Here is a 22561-nt window from a genome sequence, read left to right on the forward strand (position 1 = left end):
ACACAAAAACTCTAAAAAAAACTGTGCATACATCAATATAAAATCGAACAAAACATTTAAAAAAAATGATATAATGAATAAATCAAGTGTTCAAATTAATATGTAAAAGTCCAAAGTCCCAAAATTTTTTTGCTGTATTCAAATGGACCCGGTACACCATACTTTGAGGTTTCGCATGAAAGTAAATATGTTAGACACTGCCACAATAATTTCTGCACAGAAAGGAGCCGGAACATATCCAAACACCACAAAAAAAAAGACAGCTAATGTCAACAAATACTGCTCTCTCTGCTTCTGCTCTCTCTATTTCTCTCAAAATGTCTGAAATAGTTAATTAGAATGTTGTTTAGAAAAGCGCCACACCCTTAATTAATACAGCAGCAACTCCAACCCAAAAATGTTATATCATCTTGGTCAAAATGAATTCAACTATAGGAATGCGCTCAAGACACAAAAACTCTAAAAAAACTGTGCATACATCAATATAAAATCGAACAAAACATTTCAAAAAAATTATATAATGAATAAATCAAGTGTTCAAATTAATATGTAAAAGTCCAAAGTCCCAAAAAAGTTTTTAAATTTGAAATCACCAAGTGCAATCCACCACCAAAAGATACGATTGGATGATTCACCAGAGCTATATGCTGATCAATTCACAGACCAGCAACCACGCTATTGCTCTGGGAGCGATGAGTCTTCAAAAATCCAAATATAAGGTGCAATGTTCTGCAATATTGACTTTTTTTAGGATGAAAGTAACCACCACTTTATATTATAAATTGGTTCCAGATAATCCTGAAATAGCTCTCCACACCTCTCTCACCTAGATCGCTATACGATTCTCCATAGACATTCGGAAAAAGGCAAAAAAGAAGGAATAATAGTGCAGCGAGTTTTTAAAACCAGAATAAAGTTTAATTTGAAAACGCACTTACAAACAGGGTGTGGCCAACTGAATGCAGACGTTTGTGACATTTCTTCTGTGTCTGTCGGAGATGATCCGCGATGAGCGGTACAAGTGATACCATATCTATGCGTGTGATGCTGGTGTCGGCTAAGACACCCTGTTTGTAAGTGCGTTTTCAAATTAAACTGTGTTCTGGTTTTAAAAACTCGCTGCACTATTATTCCTTCTTTTTGAAATGTTTTGTTCGATTTTATTTTGATGTATGCACAGTTTTTTAGAGTTTTTGTGTCGTGAGCACATTCCTATAGTTGAATTCATTGAAATAGTTAATTGTTTACTGTTTTTCAGTGCATTCTGGGCATTTTGGAAGGTCTCCTGAGGTTATCTTTAAAGAACGCTTCTAAATGCTCATAAATGCGCATAAACGTGTTATGCAAACGCAGATGTTTTTTTAACCTACATTTTCCAGCGGTCAGTTTCCATCGTTCAGAAGTGTCCCGTGTTCATGGAGCCTTATATTAAAGGTCCATTCAGGATTGAAAATTAATTACAATGCATAGGACCAACCCAGTTTTTGTTATTCTTCCAGATATCCAGACAATTTTTTTTACTGGACATGTTTAATAGCAAAAAGTCAAAAATATAGTTTTTTTTCTCAAAATTGTTGGTCATTTTTCTCTTATAGTGCAAAAAATAAAAAACGCACAGGTGATCAAATACCACCGAAAGAAAACTCAATTTGTGGGAAAAAAAGACGCAAATTTCATTTGGGTGCAGTGTTGCATGACTGCGCAATTGTTAGTTAAAGTAAAGCAGAGCTGGAACACAAAAAATGGCCTGGTGAGGAAGGGGAGAAAATCCTCGGGAGAGCAAGTGGTTAATCATACCCTTGTAATAACAAAAAATCAATAAACTAAAAATTTTCAAAACCATACAAATATTACAAATTTCTACACAGTGGTATCCCCAGTTAATACATAGACAAAACATGTCCGCACTATCACAGTCCATTGGATCTTGATTGTTGGTTGGTTAGCTTGGGGTATCCAACGCATTTCAAAGCTTTTTTCAATTAGCTCCTTCCTCAGGGAAATCATACCACTCTGCAATATAAGGTTCTTATAACAATCAACTACATCCACATTGCAGTGAATACTATTTACAAAAACAAATTGTTTTCAAATATATTATAATATAAAAAGGATTTCTCTTACTTTTATCATAATCTGTTAGATGTGGAAGCCATCTTCTACTGTATAGCCAAGGTGTGACAGTTGATTACTGCAATCATCCCTGATGAATTTACACAAGGACCACTTGAACCTCAGTGCCCACTGTTGTAAAAAGAAGGGGATGATACAAATACATCTGATTTTAAGTGAAATGATTCTATATCTCTCTGGTTTTGGACAGGTTAAATATTTTAAGGCAAAACAGATAAACTCTCCTAGTTTATATTCATGCTCTTGAAAGTAGGAAGGAGAAACATCTCCTATATCCTGTCAAAAATTAACTGGTAAAAAAACAATCCAAAATTGCATTGTCCTCAAACAGAGGCTATATATCTCCTAGATTGTAAGCTCGAAAGAGCAGGGCCCTCGATCCCCTCATGTTTTGCATTGTATTGGTATTGTTCTGTCACATGTTCTGTCCCCCTTTGTAATGTACAGCGCTGAGCGAACTATTGGCGCTTTATAAATACTGTATAATAATAATAATAATATATTCAAGTATCAATTAATATTACAAAATAATCTCCCTTTATTTAATCAAACATAACAAAAATGTAAAAGATAACTAAACTTACAATTAGCCATCCATAGTTTTAATTCAAGAATCTCCAAGCCACTTGCATGAGCTGTCTTCACCTTGGATATATGTCCAACAAGTGAGTACAAAAGGACATTTCTTATATAGGGCAAGCTCAGTGGGGGGGGGCAAATATCCTCTCATGAAGATCAGCTGCAAGTTCTTCCATGTGGGTCTCTCATATGGGAGGAAAATGGCGCCCAGTCCAGTCCTCTGGCGTTCATCTCATACTGGGGTTTCAGGAGGGCCAGGAGTGGCATCAAGAGATGTGCCACCGACACAAGAGAACCGCAATTCAGCTTAAATCCAGCAGGTACGAGGGAGGACAAGCTGAAGAGCTGCCCAAACCTCCAAATGCAGCAATTACCTCCCCTCACAGTTAGGGGAGGCCTATTGTGCCGGGTGTGTAGGGCTATGGCAGTATTACCACCTCACCTCGGTCTGAAAACAAGAAAGGACTACATCATTATCTCAGAGGACTTGTAGGAATTTATTTGAAAAAGGCACCCAAAGGTACCTACGTTCTATGCACTTCCAAAGGTTCACAAGGACTTGGCTGATCCCCCAAGGAGGCCCATTATCTCTGGGAATGGGTCTGTCTCCGAGGGAATAAGCCAAGTCATTGATGCACATTTGAGACTTTGTGATCAGTTTGGCCTCTTATGTTAAAGATACAATACATCTACTACAAATTACTGATAATTTAGACATTTCCAAAAGAGCATTTTTGTTGACTGTGGATGTGGAATCACTATACAATAGTATTCCACACATAAAGGGAATTGAGACTGTATGATTCATTTTACAACAACGTAGTACTCAAGATTGGAAATTTAATTCATTTTACAGATGTTAGACTTTATTTTACATCATAACGTCTTTCTTTTTCATGGCTCCCACTACCTCCAGGTACAGGGTGTAGCAATGGGGACTTGTAATGCCCCATCCTATGCCAATCTATACCTGGGGGTTTGGGAGCAGACCTTTTTGCTGGACGTGGCTTTCTCGATGTATACAATCCATATAGTGATATGGTAGAGATACATCGATGACATACTATTTTTTTGGGATGGACTGGAAAGTTTGTTAAAACAATTATGGATGCAATGAATTGGAATAATGCAAACCTCTTTTTTACCATGACATTTGATTGTCACAAGATCAATTTTTTGCCTGTAACCATAATGAAAGGACAAAAAGGACGGTTGAGTAGTACTTTGTATAGAAAGGAGACTGCCAGCAATACAATCTTACATGCTGACAGTTTCCATCCTGAACCATTAAAAAGATCTATACTGTTCAGTCAATTTTTAAGAATCAAACGCAATTGTACAAGCTATGAGGGCTTCCAAATGGAAGCTGATAAGCTTACAGAAAGATTACTAACAAAATCTTCTTTGAAAGAGGCATTCAGTTGGGTCAAAAGCCTAAACAGAATCTTTTATTTAAATAAAAAAACACTAAGGCTCCAGCAAGGGAATAAGAATAATAATAATAATAATGAAATATTCTAATGAACACAAGAAAATCAGGAAAATCCTGGAGAGGCATTGGCCTATTCTATGTGAAGACCCCCTATTGGGCAAATTAGCAGGGTCAATGAAGCAATGTTTGGTGCATAGTGAATACAGCATAAAGGAGAAAGAATAGATCCTTGTAAACAGGTGGGCACTTTTTCGTGAGGTGATTGTGCATATTGCCCCTTTGTCAGTAACTACAAACAAATGATTCTTCCAAACAGTGAAAAATTCATTTCAAAACATTTTTCTAACTGTAAAACCAAAGATTATACAATGCGGATCCTTTTATGTAGGGAAAACATGTCAGGAAATTTGGAGATGCATGTATAAACATCTCCATAGCATGCAAATTGGGAATTTCTACTTACCTCTAGGCAAATATGTGGCCGCAATCCACAAATATAAAATGCCAAAAGTAGTTTTTTCAGTTTTGGATAGAGTTCACATCCCGATAAGAGGTGGGGATTGGAATAAGGTGCTGCTTCAGCGAGAGATGCGCTGGATCAGGCACCTAAACGCTACGATTCCACCAGGCTTAAATGAATCAGAAAGATTTAGACCCTTTTTAGCAGGCTTCAGCTCAGGGAAAACAGATTGAACAATGACCATTTTTGGAGGTATTATTTGATTAATATCTTGTGTCTATCTCAATTTTTGATTTTGGTACACATTTCCTCAATTTATTTTACCCCTTTCTTTCTTTTGTTTTTCTCACTACTTTTCTTCTTGGTGGCAAAAAGAAACCCCCTCTGAGTAAATGATTTTTAGAATAGATAGATTTGTTTTCAATGCTTGGATTCTAATATTTTGTACTTGTACTTGAGTGGTATGATTTCCCTGAGGAAGGAGCTAATGAAAAAAGATTTGAAAAGCGTTGGATACCCCAAGCTTATCAACCAACAATCAAGAACCAACAGACTGTGATAGTGTGGACATGTTTTGTACATGTATTAGCTGGGGATACCACCGTGTAGAGATTTTTAATATTTGTATGGTTTTGAAAATCAATCTTGTAACAAGGATGCATAAAACATACTATATTCCTATGGAAAATATGGATATGTGAAGCTATGTACACAAAACTTTTTTTTTTACAGTTTATTTTTTGTTATTACAAGGGTATGATTAATAAAAGAATGATTTTATAAAAATATACATAGTTTGTTTCATGGTTTCCTTTTAAATCCAGTGAAAGGGATGTTGTCAACCACATCCACAATCACAAAAAACTCAAATTTTTGAACTCTTGTTGCATACTTGCCTATTCAAGTTCAGTTTCAGAGCCTAGACAACAAGATGACGTTATGTCATCCCCTGCATGTTAAAAATAGCTGCATAGGCCCAATCATTATCACACAGAGGAATTCATATGCTCCCCCATACCTGGAATCCTGTTTCTCTTAGTGAGGGTTCCTGCAGTGCAGGGAGGTAACAAAAGGAGTGTGTAAGAATACATGCCTGGAGGGGTGGGATATTTGCAGACAGTCTCATTTAAAATCCTAAAATCCCTGTTTTTTAGATCCCCATTGGCTCATTCAACAGGGCGGACAATTCAGCGTCTTACAGGTCCCTTGTCAGCTCAAAGATGGACCAACCAAGTGGATCCCTTACCATTTTTGAGATCAAAGGTGACATCATCAGACTCCTCATCAGGACCACAAAGACTTCCCATGAGCTTCAAGCAGAACCTGTCTCCTCTGCTGGATCGATACTTGACCTACTTTCTGCTCACCTCTCAGCCACCCAGTTCACAGGTACGTTATAAGCAGGGAAATATCAACCAAAGCCCTCTGGTTCACCTGGAAGCAGCAATACTAACATACGTATGAGGGATGGCTAGTTGGAGACCTGTAGTTCCCCTTTTCTAGTTTCATCTTAGGGTTAAATAGGGTTTTATATTTCAGTTTGTTTATTAGATTTTCCACAAATATAAAAGAAGACAACATTATATGATGCTTAAGGCTAGGTTCACACCTATGCAGTCTGCGTTTGATCTATTTCTGCATTGCGTTTCGCGTTTGTGCCACGTTTTTTATGCGTTTTGTGTTTTTTTAAATTTTTCTTGTTGCTAGGCAGATTTAAAAAGCATCAAAATCGCATCAATAACGCTGCAAAAACACAACAAAAATGTACTACCTGCTTTTCTGCAGCGTTTCCATTGAAGTCAATAGAACCAAACAGGCTACTTTTTGCGTTCAAAACAGTCCCTGACCCTCTCCAAAAAACGCACCGGGTAAAAATTCTGACATGTGAACGTGTCTCATAGGAAATCATGTTAAATGGACTGTAGTGCGTTTCTGCAAAACGCTACAGAAAACGCTTAGGTGTGAACCTAGGGTAAGGGTCTCGTAAGAAAATGTACAAGAACATATAATAATTAATCAAAGTCGGTATAATGGTGAGGCTTAAAACAGCTGTTGACAATCTCTAATCATTTGGTACCTGGTAGAAAAGTAATAAAAAACCCCAAAAAACTAATTGTTCTACATCCCCACTCACTAGATCGTTCACTAATGGTAGAGCTTCCATAGAGTAGGGAGAGCAAAAAGGTGGTATTTCAGTTGTACCAACAAACATATAAAACTTATAGTAAACCTAAAAAAAATCATTAGCTTAGGGCTCCAAAAGTCTTCAACATTGTACTTATTAAAGCTTTTTAGTATAATGAGAAGCAGAAGGAAGAACAGGAGAAGAAGAGAGGTGAGGTTGCCAGGGATGGTAAAGAGGCCTTCTCCCAGGTCTCATCAGGCTGGAGAAATATATTAGATCCTGGGGTCCTAGGTCTTTTTAAATTTTGTATTGTTGTTCTGAAGGGTACATGTACGTAGGTTTATAGTTGATTACAATCCAGTTTAGTTTTTGATGACCATAGTCCATATGCACCATAGTCAGTTTCCAGCACCTCACTATGGCTATTCGAGCCCCTAACATTATATATGAGATTAGTCTTATAATTAATTTAGGAATGGCTGAATCCTGTTTCTGGAACAATTCCACTTCCGGGATCTAAGAATATTTGTGCCCGTTACTGACCAGATGGGAGCAAAAATGTTTATCCGAAATCTGTTTACTTTGGGACATTGTCACCAGACATGTTGACTGCATTGTCTATAATAAGTTGGGGACATTGACGGATGCAATGGAGTGATCCAAGTTGGCACTAAATTCCATTGAAATTGAGTTTATAAACAGATTCTATCAGGGTTGTGTTGATATAGGTTTTAGATAAATTGTTGCCAATATTCTGCCATTCAGATAGAAAGACACTTTTAGATCTTGTTCCTCTTGTTCTCAAAGATAATAACCGAACAAGGTTGAAAGTCACTTTTAGAACTTGTTAAAGTTTTAAAATTCAGAACTAAAAAGTGTATTTGTAGCCAAAACTTGTGGAGAGTCACTCTCTTTATTCATCCTGGTGACCATTGTCCCTGGGACAAAAAGGATGGATGATCCAAAATGTTTAGTGGCCACCGAACAAAGGATTAGGTACAATCCTCCAATGGGCACATCTCCTGAAAGCCAGACAGGAGGGGAATGGAAGTCTTCCCAATGAGATACAAATATTGAAAAATCCCACCTCGCTATAACCCCGCCCCACACTCCCCTCAGGTCAATTGCCCCAATTTAAAAATGTCTAAACTAAATGGATCAAATATGTACCTGATGTACCAAGTCTTCTGTTCTGCACTGCAGAGTGGTAGGGTTCTTTTCAGGAGCCCAGGTCATTGCATGGTGATGCATGGTGGTGCTTGGTGGACACCTCCTATTGGGTCCATCAGTGGGATCCTCACAGTATCTTGAAGACTTTATTGGCAGCATCATGACCTCAAAATGAGGGGCAGCCACAAACCTGGTCAATGGCAGTCTCAGACTGAATCAGGGAATCGCTAGTTTTCTCTCCTATAGGAGCTGTGGAGGACAACATGATGGCAGAGGGGGAGATAAAAAATATTTGCGAAGGGTTTTTTTTGTAAATGAGTGGTAGGGATTGGGTAGTGTTCAAAATTTGAAGTGGGCCTTAACTATTCCCATCTCTAAAAAAATGGACAATGGGCAATGGAAACACATTAAATTGAAGAACTTCTGGATTGTTCTGCATGTAGGGATTCCATTACTCTGACTGATCATTTCTCATACGCTCCAGATCCAAACCCTAACCACAGTCCTCAGTCAAAAGGGAGCACCATTATTGTTCTTGACATGCTGAGCATATCAGCTAAGTATGGTTTTAAATTGAGATTCCATCCAACCACCCCTAAAAAGCAGTGTATAATAGAAATTACCAGTCTTCATTTGACCCATCATTGGAGGAGACATTTATGGGAAAGATGATAATAACATTTAGCAGAGTATTATTTTGCCATATTTTCTCCATTTATCTGTTTCTTTGAATTTGTCCATTTAAAAATGTCTCGTTGACCCACTTGTCATCATCTGAAACTTTCAATTTCTTTCTATGTAGCTGGGCTATCAGGACCCCAACCGTGTGAGAAACTCCCAACACTTCTACGCTTCCACTCACTCCTGGCCGGAGGGCACTAGACATGTTGTCTATGGGAGGCTTCAGGGTGGACCAGAATCACCTTTACCTATACAGTGGCCCAGTGACACTCACCGTTCCTGGGCAGAATTAAGAAGGAAGCTTCCCCGTGACAGTGTGGACAGCAGCTTGATGGATGATGTCCTAGACAGTTCTGAAAGAATTGAAAGGATGAGCCAGATGACCGAAGGTGACCAGGACCGTCAACCAGAAGAAGAAGGAAGGACATTGAAAGGTGTCTATGTTTAGTTATGTGTTAGTTGTTTGAAGAATGGGGCTATCTAGGTGGTGAAGGTGGTTTAGTTAATGTTCAAGGTCGTCAAGGCCCCAATGGGGACATATATTATGTCAGTGCTTGTTAACTAGTGCCTAGGAAATTTTATTGGGGTTTATAAAGCTTTGGTTGGTTTCTGTTGTGATGTACAGCACTGTGTCCAAGATCATAGGCTTTAGCAACCATTTTGAAACATCACATTTACATATATGACATTTTGAGGTCCTGAAAACGGACATGGGCACACACTATGAAGTAACTCTTATCTAAAAGAACTAGCAATGTTCACACATATATACTGTTAAAGGTTTCACATCAATACACAACTTGATAAACATGAGTTTGTAAGCCAAGTCTAGGCTTTTGTTGCTTTTTATATCAGCCATTTATGACTTAAAGGATAAGTTCACCTTTTAACAAAAAAATAATAAATGCACATATTTTTGCAGGTAAAAAAAAATGCGCATTTACTATTTTTAGTTTTTGGAGCCTGTAAAGCATTGCACCTGCGATCAGCAGATCACTGGTGCCATGCAGGTCTCCTGCAGACTGTCAGTGTATCTGTGCCTCATATGGGCAGGCAGTTACTCTCTGACAGGAAGAATCAATGAATTAGCAGAGCGCTCAACAGCGCTGTGGTAGTTCATCAATAACTACAAGCCAATATAGAATGCATGAAGATAAAAAACCTCGAGCCTTTACATCCACTTTAAATGGCTGCATTGATTGCTTGGTCGGTAAAGCTGACCATGAAATTTACCAAAAACCAATATGTAAAAAGAGTTACATATTGCCATATGTATTATTACAAAATATGTACATATGCTACATGTATGACTCAAACACCCAACATGCTAGATATCGTCATTAATAACATCTAAAGTGTAAATGCCATTCTTATTTGAAAGTCTCACGGCTTCTATACGGTATATTCAGTGACAGTTGCTCTTCACTCCTTTGGATAGACAGAGATACATAATGGTCTGTTCTTTTTTGTTTCAGGTCCTATGGGAAAGCAGAACATGTTGGAGATGCAGTCTGTTCCAGATATACAAAGTTTGGGAGATGTGCAGAGTTTAGCGGGAGTGTTTGAGAAATATGGCGTAGACTTAAGACAGCTCAGCGAATCCCAACTGGAGCAGCTGTCCGCTTTTCTTCAGTTAATCCAATCAGATGCTCTACAGAACCAGGGTATGGAAGTGATATTATTATTATTATACAGGATTTATATGGGGACTATTCTCTAAGAGATAAACACCGCGTACATTTTGGAGTTGAAATAACTCAAGCGGTATTTGTCCCAAAAGTAGCCAATTCACTAAAAAAATATGCGTTCTTTACCAAACAAATTAAATATTTACGGTTTTCAATATTTATCACTTAACCACTTGCCGTCCGCCTGCTGTTTATAAACGGCAGGGTGGTGGCAGTCCAGGGGCGGGTTGCCGTTCATAAACGGCACCCGCCTTTTCTAGCTGTGCGCGCTCCCTGGGAGCGCGCAGCACCGCGATCCGGTGCCCGCTGTGTCCTCCGGACACAGTGAAACACCAATCGTTGGACGGGCCTCTGTACGAGGTCCCGATCATGTGATCACTGATTGGCGAATCAGTGATCACATGCAAAGTAGTAAGCAAGATGTCACTTGTGACATCATTGCTTACTACGTGTGAAATCTGTGAATGATCACAGAGGTCACATGGTACAAGGCTATTCACAACAGCCTTGTACCATGTGACAAGCTGTGACCAATCACAGCTCACTCAGTACTTCTCAATGACTGCAAGAATGCAGACAGAGAGAAAGAGAAATGATTGCTTTTACATCCTATATGGGTGTAAAAGCAATCAGTGTAAAAAAAAAAAAAAAAAAATCTTCATCACCCCCCACAAGTAGTACAGTGTCACCATGGTGACACTGTACTGCTAGGGTGACAGTATGTAAAAAAAAAAAATAAAAATGAAAAATAATAATATAAAAAAAAAAATAAAAATGTAAAAAAAAAATGTTTAAAAATTATAATTTTTGGTTATAAACTAGTTTGGATTTTTTTTTTTTTACTAAAAAAATAATGGAATAAATTTTGGCCAAGATTTATGATGAAATATTATTTATTTGCAACATTTTATTTAAAAAAAACCCCTTTTTTCAAAATTTTTGGACTTTTTCATTTACATAGTAAAAAAAATAAAAATCTCAGCGGTGAATAAATACCACCAAAATAAAGTTTTATCTGTCTCAAAAAATGCTAAAAAATTCATATCGGTACAGTGTTGCATGACCGCGTAATTGTCATTCAAAGTGTGATAGCGCTGAAAGCTGAAAATTGCCCTGGTCAGGAAGGGGGTAAAAGTGTCCGGACAGGAAGTGGTTAAAGTGGAGCTGCAGTCCCCAGAAGAATTTTTTTTTTAAAAGCTGACCCAGGATTGCTTATTCTTTAACCACTTCCAAGTCCGGACACTTTCACCCCCTTCCAGTCCAGGCCAATTTTCAGCTTTCAGTGCTATCACAGTTTGAATGACAATTGCGCGGTCATACAACACTGTACCCATATGAACTTTTTAGCATTTTTGAGACAGATAAAGATTTATTTTGGTGGTATTTATTCACCACTGGGATTTTTATTTTTTTTGCTATATAAATGAAAAAGTCCAAACATTTTGAAAAGAAGTGTTTTTCTTATAAAGTTTTGCAAATAAATAATCTTCATAAATCTTGGGCAAAATTTATTCAGCTATCTTTTTAGTAAATCAAAATAACCCAAATTAGTTTATAACCAAAAATTATAATTTTTCAAAGAATGTTTTTACATTTTTATTGTTTTTTTTATATTATGTATGATTTTTTTTTAACATACTGTCACCCTAGCAGTACAGTGTCACCATGGTTACATTGTACTACTTGTAAGGGGTGATGAAGTTTTTGTTTTTTTATTTGCACTGATTGTTTTTACACCCATAAAGACTGTAAAATCAAACATTTCTCCTTCTCTCTGGCTGCATTCCTGCAGCCATTGAGAAATACTGTGAGAGCTGTGATTGGTCACAGCTTGTCACATGGTACAAGGCTGTTGTGAATAGCCTTTTACCTTGTGATCTCTGTGATCACTCACAGATTTCACACGTAGTAAGCAATGATGTCAGAAGTGACATCTTGCTTACTCCTATTCATGTGATCACTGATTGGCCAATCAGTGATCACATGATCGGTACCTCACACAGAGGTCCTGTACAGCGTTCGGTGTTCCGCTGTGTCCAGCGGGCACAAGATCACGGTGCCGCACACTCCCAGGGAGCGCGCACAGGCTAAAATGGTGGGCACCGTTTATGAACAGCAACCCGCTCCTGCACTGCTCCCGTCCGGCCATTTATATACATGGGACGGACGGGAAGTGGTTAACATTAACAATTGGATATTTGTTATAGCCTTATAATTAGTTTTAAATATGTAAATCTTTACCTGGATCTCGGAAGCAGGCAGGCGCCATGATGGCTGTGGGCATCTGAAGCCCGCAAGTCTTTATTTCCCGGAGTTGGTGCTGCTGGCTATCCCAGCATGCAACACTCGATCTCACGCCTGCGCAGTAATGACACTGCTCGGCGCTACTTGTATACAATAGGTTGTATACATAGAACAGCACAGTCCGCAGCACTGATGTTACACATCCTCCCCACAGAGGACTCCGGTAAAATGGCGCCAAACTCCTCCCATTCGCGTTACTTCTGGTTTCAAAGTAATGCGATAGTCAGTCACTAGGAACCCAAAGGACTCCTGCGATACAGGACCCGACATCCTAGGAGACTTTGCGAATCGCCTTAACACGTCATCGCGTAGGATGCCGGAACCGGAATTGCAGTCTTTAACCCCTTGACGCCGGTCGGCGCAAATATGCGCCTCTCTGCGTCTGGGCCTTGATGCCGAGCGGCCGCATATTTGCGTGCAATTAGAAAATACATATGTGCTAAGAGCATGCACCCTGCCGGCTCCCAGCGCATATGTCCACGACTCCTGGAAAGGTCCCGATCTCTCCTTTCGATCGGGACCTTTTCTGATCATGTGACCGCCGTGCCGGCGAATCACGGCGGTCACATGACCCTAAAACCCCACCCTGCCTCCCGGCTTCTGAAACTCTTAAAGGGCCGGGAGATGCCGGCGCGAAGAGGTTAAACTTGATTTTAGGTATTTATAATATGAAAAAAAAATGATTATCCAAATCATGCTGGACCAGGGGCGGACTGACAACTCATGGGGCCCCCGGGCAATAGGGGATCATGGGGCCCCTGTGTCCTTGCCAAAACTCAAAAAAGCCTATGAAAAAGGTACCAGGGGCATCTCATGGGGCCCCCTACTGACCCCGGGCCCTTGGGCAGTGCCTGAGTTTCCAAATGGTCAGTCCGACCCTGTGCTGGACAACACAGGAACAATGTAAACAGAGGCACATTAAAAAAAGGGTGGAACTCCGCTTTAAATTTAGTTATTTAAGGTGTTGTTTTTTCTCAATTTTTTTCTCACATGCTAACACTGCACCAGAGGGAGATACATCTGTACATGAATACAGAAATAGGAAAATGCTTTCTGTCACAGAGCGATCTCCCTCTGGTGAAATGTTACAATTTATTTTCATTCCTGAGCTCAGGCCTGGTTCACACCTCTGCGTTTTTCAGCGCATTTTGGGGCAGCACAGTGGCTAAATGGTTAGCACTTCCGCCTGGCAGTATTAGTGTCGCTGGTTCAAATCCCAACCACAGCATCACCTGCCTGGAGTTTGCATGTTCTCCCTGTGCCTGTGTGGGGGTACTCTGGTTTCCTCCCACACTCCAAAAGACATGCTGGTAGGTTAATTGGTTCCGGTCTAAATTGTCTCTAGTATGTGTATGTATGAATGTGAGTTAGGGACCTTAGATTGTACACCCCTTGAGGGTTAGGGACTGATGTGAATGTACAATATATATGTAAAGTGCTGCGTAAATTGACGGCGATATATAAGTACCTGAAATAAATAATAATAAAATAAATACATTTTCAGTTTCGCACAAACGCACCACAGTCCATTTAACATGATTTCCTATGGGTCACGTTCACAAATGTGTTTTTTCCACCAGTTCATTTTTTGGAAAGGGTCAGGGATTCTTTTGCGCCTATGAGGAAAGAACAAACAGAGGGCGCACAGGCTAGTGCATTACCATTAAAAATGTTTAATAAGAAATAAAGTAGGTTTTGTACTCACAAACGACAGTAAAGTCAAGGCACGTCATAAAAGAACAGCTGGGCCAACACCGCACTGAGTAACAGTCCGCAATAGGGAGTGTAGACATCCAATAGGCTGACGCGTTTTGAGGACTTGCCTCTTCCTCAGAGCCTTTTTTGCGTGCAGCCGGTTGCAATTTTGGTTCCATAGACTTCAATGGAAGCGCATCAAAAATGCAGTGCTTGAATTTTTTATGCGTTTTTGGTGGTTTCTCTCAAAAGACAAAAGACGCCTCCCAAAAACGTAAAATGGATCAAAACCACATTAAAAATGTGTCAAAATGCATGTGAAAAAAAACGCAAAACGCACCAACAAAATGCATCAGCCACAACCTGCATAGGTGTGAACCATTCCACACTGATACGTTGTATACTTTTAACTTACTGTCCACTGCAGAGTTCTCCTCATTGTTACTTTGCAGATTGCTGAAATACTGGAAGGTGATAAATAATGAATGTTCTTTAGTGAACTGACTTTCATGATATATCCCTTTCTTTTTTTTCTTTTCTTTTTTTTTTTCTTTTCACCTCACATTTGATATTTTACTTTGATGAACTGACTCTCATATTATCTCATGCGACATTTCTGAAAAATGAGTCATGTGACCTTCACATCACATGCTGTCATGTTGCTTTGTATTCTGTATCTTATTTATTTATTTATTTATTTCAGGTACTTATATAGTGCCGTCAATTTATGCAGAGCTTTACATACAGGTGAAACTCGAAAAATTAGAATATGGTGCAAAAGTTCATTTATTTCAGTAATGCAACTTAAAAGGTGAAACTAATATATGAGATAGACTCATTACATGCAAAGCAAGATAGTTCAAGCCGTGATTTGTCATCATTGTGATGATTATGGCTTACAGCTCATGAAAACCCCAAATCCACAATCTCAGAAAATGAGAATATTGTGAAAAGGTGCAATATTCTCGGCTCAAAGTGTCCCACTCTAATCAGATAATTAAGCCATAACACCTGCAAAGGGTTCCTGAGCCTTTAAATGGTCTCTCAGTCTGGTTCAGTAGGAATCACAATCATGGGAAAGACTGCTGACCTGACAGTTGTGCAGAAAACCATCATTGACACCCTCCATAAGGAGGGAAAGCCTCAAAAGGTAATTGCAAAAGAAGTTGGATGTTCCCAAAGTGCTGTATCAAAGCACATTAATAGAAAGTTATGTGGAAGGGAAAAGTGTGGAAGAAAAAGGTGCACAAGCAGCAGGGATGACCGCAGCCTGGAGAGGATTGTCAGGAAAAGGCCATTCAAAAGTGTTGGGGACTTTCACAAGGAGTGGACTGAGGCTGGAGTCAGTGCATCAAGAGCCACCACACACAGACGGATCCTGGACATGGGCTTCAAATGTTGTATTCCTCTTGTCAAGCCGCTCCTGAACAACAAACAACGTCAGAAGTGTCTTACCTGGGCTAAAGAAAAACAGACCTGGTCTGTTGCTCAGTGGTCCAAAGTCCTCTTTTCTGATGAGAGCAACATTTGCATCTCATTTGGAAACCAAGGACCCCGAGTATGGAGGAAGAATGGAGAGGCCCAAGGACCCCGAGTATGGAGGAAGAATGGAGAGGCACAAGGACCCCGAGTATGGAGGAAGAATGGAGAGGCACAAGGACCCCGAGTATGGAGGAAGAATGGAGAGGCACAAGGACCCAGAGTATGGAGGAAGAATGGAGAGGCACACACTGCAAGATGCTTGAAGTCCAGTGTGAAGTTTCCACAGTCTGTGTTGATTTGGGGAGCCATGTCATCTGCTGGTGTTGGTCCACTGTGCTTCATTAAATCCAGGGTCAACGCAGCCGTCTACCAGGAGATTTTGGAGCACTTCATGCTTCCTTCCACAGACGAGCTTTATGGGGATGCTGACTTCATTTTCCAGCAGGACTTGGCACCTGCCCACACTGCCAAAAGCAACAAAACCTGGTTCAATGACTGTGGGATTACTGTGCTTGATTGGCCAGCAAACTCGCCTGACTTGAGCCCCATAGAGAATCTATGGGGCATTACCAAGAGAAAGATGAGAGACATGAGACCGAACAATGCAGAAGAGCTGAAGGCCGCTATTGAAGCATCCTGGTCTTCCATAACACCTCAGCAGTGCCACAGGCTGATAGCTTCCATGCCACGCCGCATTGAGGCAGTAATTGCTGCAAAAGGGGCCCAAACCAAGTATTGAGTACATATGCATGCTTATACTTTTCAGAGGTCCGTTGTTCTATGTACAATCCTTGTTTTATTGATTGCATGGAATATTCTCATTTTCTGAGATTGTGGATTTGGGGTTTTCATGAGCTGTAAGCCATAATCATCACAATGATGACAAATCACGGCTTGAACTATCTTGCTTTGCATGTAATGAGTCTATCTCATATATTAGTTTCACCTTTTTAGTTTCAGTCCCTAACCCTCAAGGGGTGTACAATCTAAGGTCCCTAACTTACATTCATACATACACATACTAGGGACAATTTAGACAGGAGCCAATTCACCTACCAGCATGTGTTTGGAGTGTAAATAACTCTTTATCTTTTAACTGCTTCAGGACTGCCATATGAATATATAAATACAGGTGTACCTCGGTTTACGAATTTAATGCGTTCTCCGGGACGTTTCATATTGCGAAAAATTCGTAAACTCACTGTTTCCCATAGGAATGCATTGAAAACCAATTAATCCATTCTGGAGGTCAGAAAAAAGTGAAAAAAAAACTGCTGTCACTATAGGCCAGTGCCAGTTTTTAAATGTAATTACCGCTTTTTTTTTTCTTCAGTATAGCTCAGAGAATCAGCTGTCACTTTTCCTCCCAGCTAAAAGAGAGAAAGTTTCTTTTTAGTTTATTTCCCTGAGTTAAAAGAAACAATGTTTCCTTTTAGTTTGTACCCTGAAATAAAAGAAACAAAGTATCCTTTAGCTCCAGGGAAAGTGATAGCTAATTCTGTGAGCTATAGTGAAGAAAAAAAAAAGCCGGAAATTGCATTTAAAAATCGGCACCGACATACACTTCATATATAAAAGTAATCCGAGCTGCTCTGCACCGCTGGATTACTTATACAGGTGCTCCCACCCTCCCCTCGCTGCCGCCTTTACCGGGCTCTCTCGTGCAATCAGTGGCATTGGCTCCCCGGGACACAGTGGGAGGAACAACATCAGATGTCAGAAACCAAAAGCGACGACTATTTAGCAGGGGCGGACTGACAACTCATGGGGCCCCCGGGCAATAGGGGATCATGGAGCCCCTGTGTCCTCGCCCACACCCAAAAAAGCCTATGAAAAAGCCAATGAAAGGTACCAGGGGCATCTCATGGGGCCCCCTACTGACCCCGGGCCCTCGGGCAGCTCCCGAGTGCTCGAATGGTCAGTCCGCCCCTGCTATTTAGTCAATTCCGGTTTTGGCTCTGTGTTTACTGTCCAGTTACCGGCCAATCAAACAGCCGATCAGACCAATCTGTGTCTGCTCAGCTACATAGGAGGCCAGAGGAGAGATCAGGGGTCTAACAGACCCCTGATCTCTTCATAAAGAGGACCTGTCATAGCCTATCGCATCGGGCAGTGCCTGAGTTTCCAAATGGTCAGTCCGCCCCTGGCGCTATATTTCAAATTTCAGTATTTTTGGTTTGATTATATTATTGAATTAAATTTATTATTATATGATTATTTATTATTTTATAATTTATGATTTCGTGTTTCAAGTTTTATCCTACCCGGGATGTTTACTAGACTCTTGTGTGGACAGATTTCAGTGAGTTATTCCTAAGAATTACAGGCCTACAATAAACATACAACATATTTCCATTGAAAAAAAAATTACCGCTTTGAGCACAGAATTACTGACATAATCAGACCGCTATGGAAGTTAAAGTGTATTTTTTACCCAAGTTGCACATTTACTGTGTGACATAAATTGCAACACCCACCATTTTATTCTCTGGGGCCTTTGCATAAGAAATATATAACGTTTGGGGTTTCTAAGTAATTTTCTAGCAAAAAAAAAGATAATTTTTACATGTAGGAGAGAAATGTCAGAAGTGACCCTGCAGGCAAGTGGTTAGTTATAGAGAGGCCTATGGGGGCATTGGATAAATATTTCTGTAAAGAAGAAAACCCCTTTAATTCGTCTTCTATCTTTTTGCAGGGGCAAGGAATGTGGATAAAAGCCCACCGAAAAGAGTGAGTAATATTTTATGGCACCAAAACACTAGATTGTTTGTAATTGTGTGTGTTCTTACCATATGCTGGGTAGTTTATTGCCAACTGTCACTGATTTCTGGAGACACCCCCTTATTTTGGACATTGATCAACGTTTCAGTAAAATCCTATTCAAATGCTTGTTTTTTTTTATCATTCCAGTTGTCCATTCATATTATGTTGATTTTCACTGGTCTCTATAAAGAAATACGGATGTTGCGCACTCTGGAGCCGGGCATTGCGCCCACAGTCAGATGATGGCCTTATTTATTAAATAGTAACTGCAGAGAGGGCGGCACAGTGGCTTAGTGGTTAGCACGTCTGCCATGCAGTAAATGGGTCATGGACAGGGGCGGACTGACCATTCGAGCACTCGGGCACTGCCCGAGGGCCCGGGATCAGTAGGGGGCCCAGTGAAATGCCCCTGGTACCTTTTATAAGCTTTTTTTGGGTGTGCTATGAGTGCGGGCAAGGACACAGGGGCCCCATGATCCCCTATTGCCCGGGGGGCCCGATGAGTTGTCAGTCTGCCCCGGTCATGAATTCGATTCCTGACCATGGTGCCTCCTACATGGAGTTTGCATGTTTTCCCTGTGCTTGCGTGGGTTTCCTCTGGGTACTCCGGTTTCCTCCCACCCTCCAAAGACATGCTGGTAGGTTAATTGGCTCCTGTCTAAATTGTCCTAGTTCATCCCTGGCCATGTGGGATCTCCTGCATGGTGGGGGTTGGGGAAAGACCTGGCAGCCTATCCTGTAAATATAATTGCTAAGAGAATTCATGGAAAAAGTCGCTTGCAAGTGACAGTCCATGCAAGGGTCAGACACGACTGAATAGATAGATAGATGGATGGATGGATAGAGGGATAGATAGATGGATAGATAGATAGATAGATAGATAGATAGATAGATAGATAGATAGATAGATAGATAGATAGATAGATCTTCAGAGAAAAAAACATAGGGGTCTATTTATATTTTTTTTAAAAAGTTGGACGACTGTGATAAACATTCACCCATCCTTGACAATTTATTTCCACATTTTTAATACGATGATTCTATGCCAAACTGGCGGCCCTCCAGCTGTTTCCAAACTACAAGTCCCATGAGGCATTGCAAGATTGACAGTTACAAGCATGACTCCTAAAGGCAGAGGCATGATGGGACTTGTAGTTTGGCAACAGCTGGAGGGCCGCCAGTTTGACACCCCTGTTCTATGCGATCTTCGGCTCCACCTAGTGGCCATATCACCTTATTTCTACTGAAATACATCAATCACAAAAAAATACCACAATATGGCCACTAGATGGAGCTGACGATCATCCTGCCTGGAAATCACTATGCTGATTGACTGTAGGGAAAAGATGTTCTGGCCCGTGGTCACCACCCCACCCCCATTTTACTGATTGGATAAGTTTGGAGAAGAAGCATATTGATAAGGTTACCCCTTAAAATGGTAGAATGCATCAGAAGTTGTTTTCCACTGCTGGCCCACTCTAGAAATAGAAATAATAGAAAGATAAGTATTAGGCTCCTTTCATACTTGTGCAGTTTGTCATGCGACTTTAGATACATAAAATCACATGACAAGTATTTCAATGGAAGCCGTTCAAATATATGCGACTTAAAGTTGCAGCGACTTTAAAAAGGTTCCTGCGCTATTTTCATGGGACTTTCATGGGACTTGAGTGTCATAGACTGCAATCTAAACTCTCAAAAGTCACATGAAAGTCACATCTTAGCCCGGGTTCACACTGATGGGGTGCGGAATTTGCTGCATTTTCTGTGAGAATTCTGCACCGCATCACAATCGCACCCCGTTAATGCGAAGCGATGTTTATGTTAAGTTAACAACACCCCGAAAGCGGACTGCAAAATGCGGTGCGATGTGCAGATTCGGATCGCATAGGTGTGAATACTCATGCGATCCAATTCTAGTGCGACCCCAAAAAAAGGGTCCTGCACCTTTTTGGTGTGCGTGCGGTGCGATTAGAGCCATAGTAAATGTATGTCTCCGATCGCACCGCACACAAATCGCATGTGATTTGCACAGGAATCCTATATGTGAACCCAAATATGTCGCACCTCATATATGTGAACCCAGGCTTAAAGTGTTACTAAACCCACAACAGTACAATCAGTCTGTATACGCAGTAAAGCATGCTGGTTATACTCACTGTGGAACCTAAGAGGTTAATCCTCTGCATTTTGTAAAAATTCTGTCTGATCCTGTCTTCTCTGATTCTCCCCTTCTTCCAGTGCCCCCCTCTTATCCTCTGATAAGACATATTGTGTGCAGTCACTCTGCACATGCTCAGTTTGGTGTGTATTGCTTGAGAGTTTTGTTTTTTTCTTGGGAGGGTGCATGTGATCAGCACAGGGCCAGTCAGCACTGTCCAGACAGAGGTCAGGGGTTCTTATCCTTCTAGAGCAGAAAGAAAACTCCTCCTACAAGCTTTAATCAGTGCTCTGCTGGAGACTGATAGAAGTCACAAAACTGCTATATACTGCTGATGAGAAAAGGTATATAGTGAATGCAGGGTCCGGGGAGATCGGATATAGTGAATGCAGGGTCCGGGGAGACCAGATATAGTGAATGCAGGGTCCGGGGAGACCGGATATAGTGAATGCAGGGTCCGGGGAGACCAGATATAGTGAATGCAGGGTCCGGGGAGACCAGATATAGTGAATGCGGGGTCCGGGGAGACTAGATATAGTGAATGCAGGGTCCGGGGAGAACGGATATAGCGAATACAGGGTCTGGAGGAGACCAGATATAGTGAATGCAGGGTCCGGGGAGACCAGATATAGCAAATGCAGGTTCCGGGGAGACAAGATATAGTGAATACAGGGTCCGGGGAGACCAGATATAGCAAATGCAGGTTCCGGGGAGACCGGTTATAGTGAATGCAGGTCCGGGGAGACCAGATATAGTGAATGCAAGGTCCGGGGAGACCAGATATAGTGAATGCAGGGTTCGGGGAGACCGGATATAGTGAATGCAGGGTCCGGGGAGACCAGATATAGTGAATGCAGGGTCCGGGGAGACCGGATATAGTGAATGCAGGGTCCGTGGAGAGCGGATATAATGAATGCAGGGTCCGGGGAGACCAGATATAGTGAATGCAGGGTCCGGGGAGACCAGATATAGTGAATGCAAGGTCCGGGGAGACCAGATATAGTGAATGCAGGGTCCGGGGAGACCAGATATAGTGAATGCAGGGTCCTGGGAGACCAGATATGGTGAATGCAGGGTCCGGGGAGACCGGATATAGTGAATGCAGGGTTCGGGGAGAGCGGATATAATGAATGCAGGGTCCTGGGTTTAGTAACACTTTAATGTTATCAATGCGACAGATGTGTAGCAGTCAAAGTCACATCCAAGTCACACTCATCCAAAGTAGCACCAAAGTTGTACTGTAAAGTCACAATGGAAATCGCGTGTATTTGGAGTCGCACAAGTGTGACTGGAGCCTAAAGTGTATCTGCAGCCAAAGTATTTTTTCAGTTTTTGATAAGAGTGGGGACCACTGGCCCTGTTGAGGAGATTTTCCTTCACATCCTGTTCTGGTGACAACACACCATCAGGACAGGGAATTAAGACAAATCTCCAGGAGTAACATAGATAGCTAGAAAAAACTACTAGTAGTAGTATTACTATTAGCTGGCACTACAGGAGAAGGTTAGCTTTTTATTGCCATCTATGTTCCCATTGTAGAGCGTAGAGATGAGGTGCAATTGAATACAAGTGTAAATTGACCCCATTTCCCAGCTAGAAGGTGTCCAGTATCATCTAGCACTTTCCTCCCCAGCCTGACTATCCCTGGCCTGTCCCTTTCATTCATTGGATTTCAGTTGTAGCGATGAGACGGTATCCCAGCAGCCGCACACCTATCCATGTAGTTATTGGGTAAAAGCAGCCTCAGCTCTCTCCATCTGAAGCCAAAGCCCCAACGCGTTTCGACTTAAATGTGAACAAAATGTATTTTGTACTTATATAATTTACGTAGCACTTTACATATATATTGTACATTCACCTCAGTCCCTAACCCTCAAGGGGCGTACAA

General features: G+C 40.9%; 1 protein-coding gene across 2 annotated transcripts in view; it reads left to right on the forward strand.

Moving 5' to 3' along the window:
• PTPRN (protein tyrosine phosphatase receptor type N) overlaps nucleotides 1–22561 on the forward strand; it is a 179680-nt gene that overhangs the window by 49229 nt on the left and 107890 nt on the right. For both annotated transcript variants that reach the window (XM_089680614.1, XM_089680615.1), the window contains exons 5-8: nucleotides 5759–5993; nucleotides 8702–9014; nucleotides 10056–10244; nucleotides 18445–18479. In XM_089680614.1, coding sequence (XP_089536740.1) covers nucleotides 5759–5993; nucleotides 8702–9014; nucleotides 10056–10244; nucleotides 18445–18479 — 772 coding nt within the window. The remainder of the gene's footprint in view (nucleotides 1–5758; nucleotides 5994–8701; nucleotides 9015–10055; nucleotides 10245–18444; nucleotides 18480–22561) is intronic.

This window comes from Staurois parvus, unplaced genomic scaffold (genome assembly GCF_062004578.1).
Source record: "Staurois parvus isolate SC_StPar_1 unplaced genomic scaffold, SC_StPar_1.0 ptg000246l, whole genome shotgun sequence".
NCBI classification, from domain to species: domain Eukaryota; kingdom Metazoa; phylum Chordata; class Amphibia; order Anura; family Ranidae; genus Staurois; species Staurois parvus.